Source organism: Otolemur garnettii, unplaced genomic scaffold, assembly GCF_000181295.1.
Source record: "Otolemur garnettii isolate 467f Iridium unplaced genomic scaffold, OtoGar3 scaffold00073, whole genome shotgun sequence".
Classification (NCBI taxonomy): Eukaryota; Metazoa; Chordata; class Mammalia; order Primates; family Galagidae; genus Otolemur; species Otolemur garnettii.
The window spans coordinates 4,313,371-4,315,311 of NW_003852468.1; the positions used below are offsets into that span (position 1 = coordinate 4,313,371).

The 1,941-nt window shown below is 46.7% G+C and overlaps 1 protein-coding gene across 2 annotated transcripts in view; it reads left to right on the forward strand.

Moving 5' to 3' along the window:
- The first annotated feature begins 305 nt into the window (after window positions 1–305).
- The window catches only part of TRIM45 (tripartite motif containing 45), a 10,483-nt gene continuing 8,847 nt past the window's right edge, over window positions 306–1,941 (forward strand). For both annotated transcript variants that reach the window (XM_003793820.3, XM_003793821.3), the window contains exon 1: window positions 306–793. In XM_003793820.3, the coding sequence (XP_003793868.1) occupies window positions 306–793 (488 nt within the window). The remainder of the gene's footprint in view (window positions 794–1,941) is intronic.

Below are 1,941 nucleotides of genomic sequence, written 5' to 3' on the forward strand. Positions count from 1 at the left end.
TGCGGGAGGCGCAGGAGCCAGGGAGTTGACGGCAGGACTAGCTCCTGGAGGGGGAGGCAAAGGAGGGCGTGTCAAGTTTGGTATGGGATGCAATGGAAATGAGGGGGCCCTTCTGAATAGAGCCCAGGGTGGTTCCTTTGTGGAATCCTCTTCTTCCCGTTTGCCCTTTAATTTGCCAACAAGAGAGTCCCCATGGTCTCTGTTCGAGTTCCGGAAATTTTCTCTTTGGGTGGGTTTTATCACCTGCTTCTTCGTTATAGAACTGCCCAGGGCCTAGTCTGATACTGAGCACAAACGTGGGGAATATGTCAGAAAACAAGAAGCCGCTGCTGGGCATCTTGAGCAAAGTCCCCAGTGGGTCTACACTTGGGAGCTCAGGCAAGACTCACTGTCCTTTATGCATGGGGCTTTTCAAAGCCCCCAGGCTCTTGCCTTGTTTGCACACGGTTTGCACCACTTGTCTGGAGCAGCTGGAACCCTTCTCAGTAGTGGAATTCCGAGGGGGAGACTCTGACACAAGCTCTGAGGGGTCAATATACCAGGAACTCAAGCCACGCAATCTGCAGCCACAGATCAGCATCCTCTGTCCGGTATGTGATGCTCATGTGGACCTGCCCGTGGGTGGAGTGAAGGCTCTTACCATAGACCACCTGGCCCTGAATGATGTGATGCTGGAGAGTCTGCGTGGGGAAGGCCAGGGCCTGGTGTGTGACCTGTGCAGCGACAGGGAAGTAGAGAAGAGGTGTCAGACCTGCAAAGCCAATCTCTGCCCCTTCTGCTGCCAGGCTCATAGGTAAAGATGGGATACCCCACCTAGTGTGGCATAAGAGCAGAGAACAAAGAGGTGTCAAAACAAATCCCTTGGTGAGCAGATGGAAAGGAAAGCCTTTTCAAATATCATCAAAAGTCAAAGAGCAATCAATATACAATGCTACTGCAAATTCTCTAGGACAGTTAGGTCAACCTAATATAATTCCTGTGGTAATTGCAGCAGTGAAGTTTGCTTAATCCTTTTCAGCTTACAAAGTACATCAACAGTTTGCTTCAGTCATCAGACGTGTGTGTAGTGAGTAATCCTACTTGCTGCTGGGGAAATAGGAGGATGAATATAATAACATAGAACCTGTTCTTGATCTCATTTGGTTATTGCATCTCTTAGAAAAGCAAGTACTGTTTTCACTCCCACTTATTAATTGAAGAGTTTGAAGCTTAGCAATAACTTAACAAGGTCCCACAAGTGATAAGTGTGTAACAGAACAGAGCATTAAATTTAGAGCATCTGACAACATTCTGTGCTTCCTAGTACAGATACTGATCGGCTGGGACTCACTTTGGTCCTTGCCCTGTACCCTAGAGTTACTCTGGATTTTGGTGAGGTCAGCTGGTAGGAGTTAATCGGGGTGCATACTATGTCTTTTTTGGCATTTGGTGAGTAGTTTGTCAATGAATCACTCTTTGTCTCTTATTCTCCCCCACTGCATTTTAGGGCATCAGAATAGTAATTGACCATGGTTTTAGGATTAGTGTCATACAGTTTTTAGGTTGTGACTTCCATTTGTTTTCTGGCCTCACCAATAGAACAAGTTAGTAGTCTGTAGCCTTTCTATTTTTAACTCATAATTATGTGATAGTCCTGTGACTGTCTTGCTGGCAGCTAAGCAGCTGACCCTATTTTCTCTGCAGCCACTATTCCAATGCCAGAATAGGCATATAAGCTTCAAGTTGATACAGTGCTAATGGGGGAACCCCAAGCAGTCACTGTAGTTTCCTAGGGATTTCCCTGAACACAGAAAAGGAGAATTAAAAGAGAGCTTTGGCTCGGCACCTGTGGCTCAAGTGGCTAAGGCACCAGCCACATTCACCTAAAGTGGCAGGTTCAAATCCAGCCTGGTCCACCAAAACAATAACGGCTACAACCAAAAAAAAAATGGGCGTTGTGGC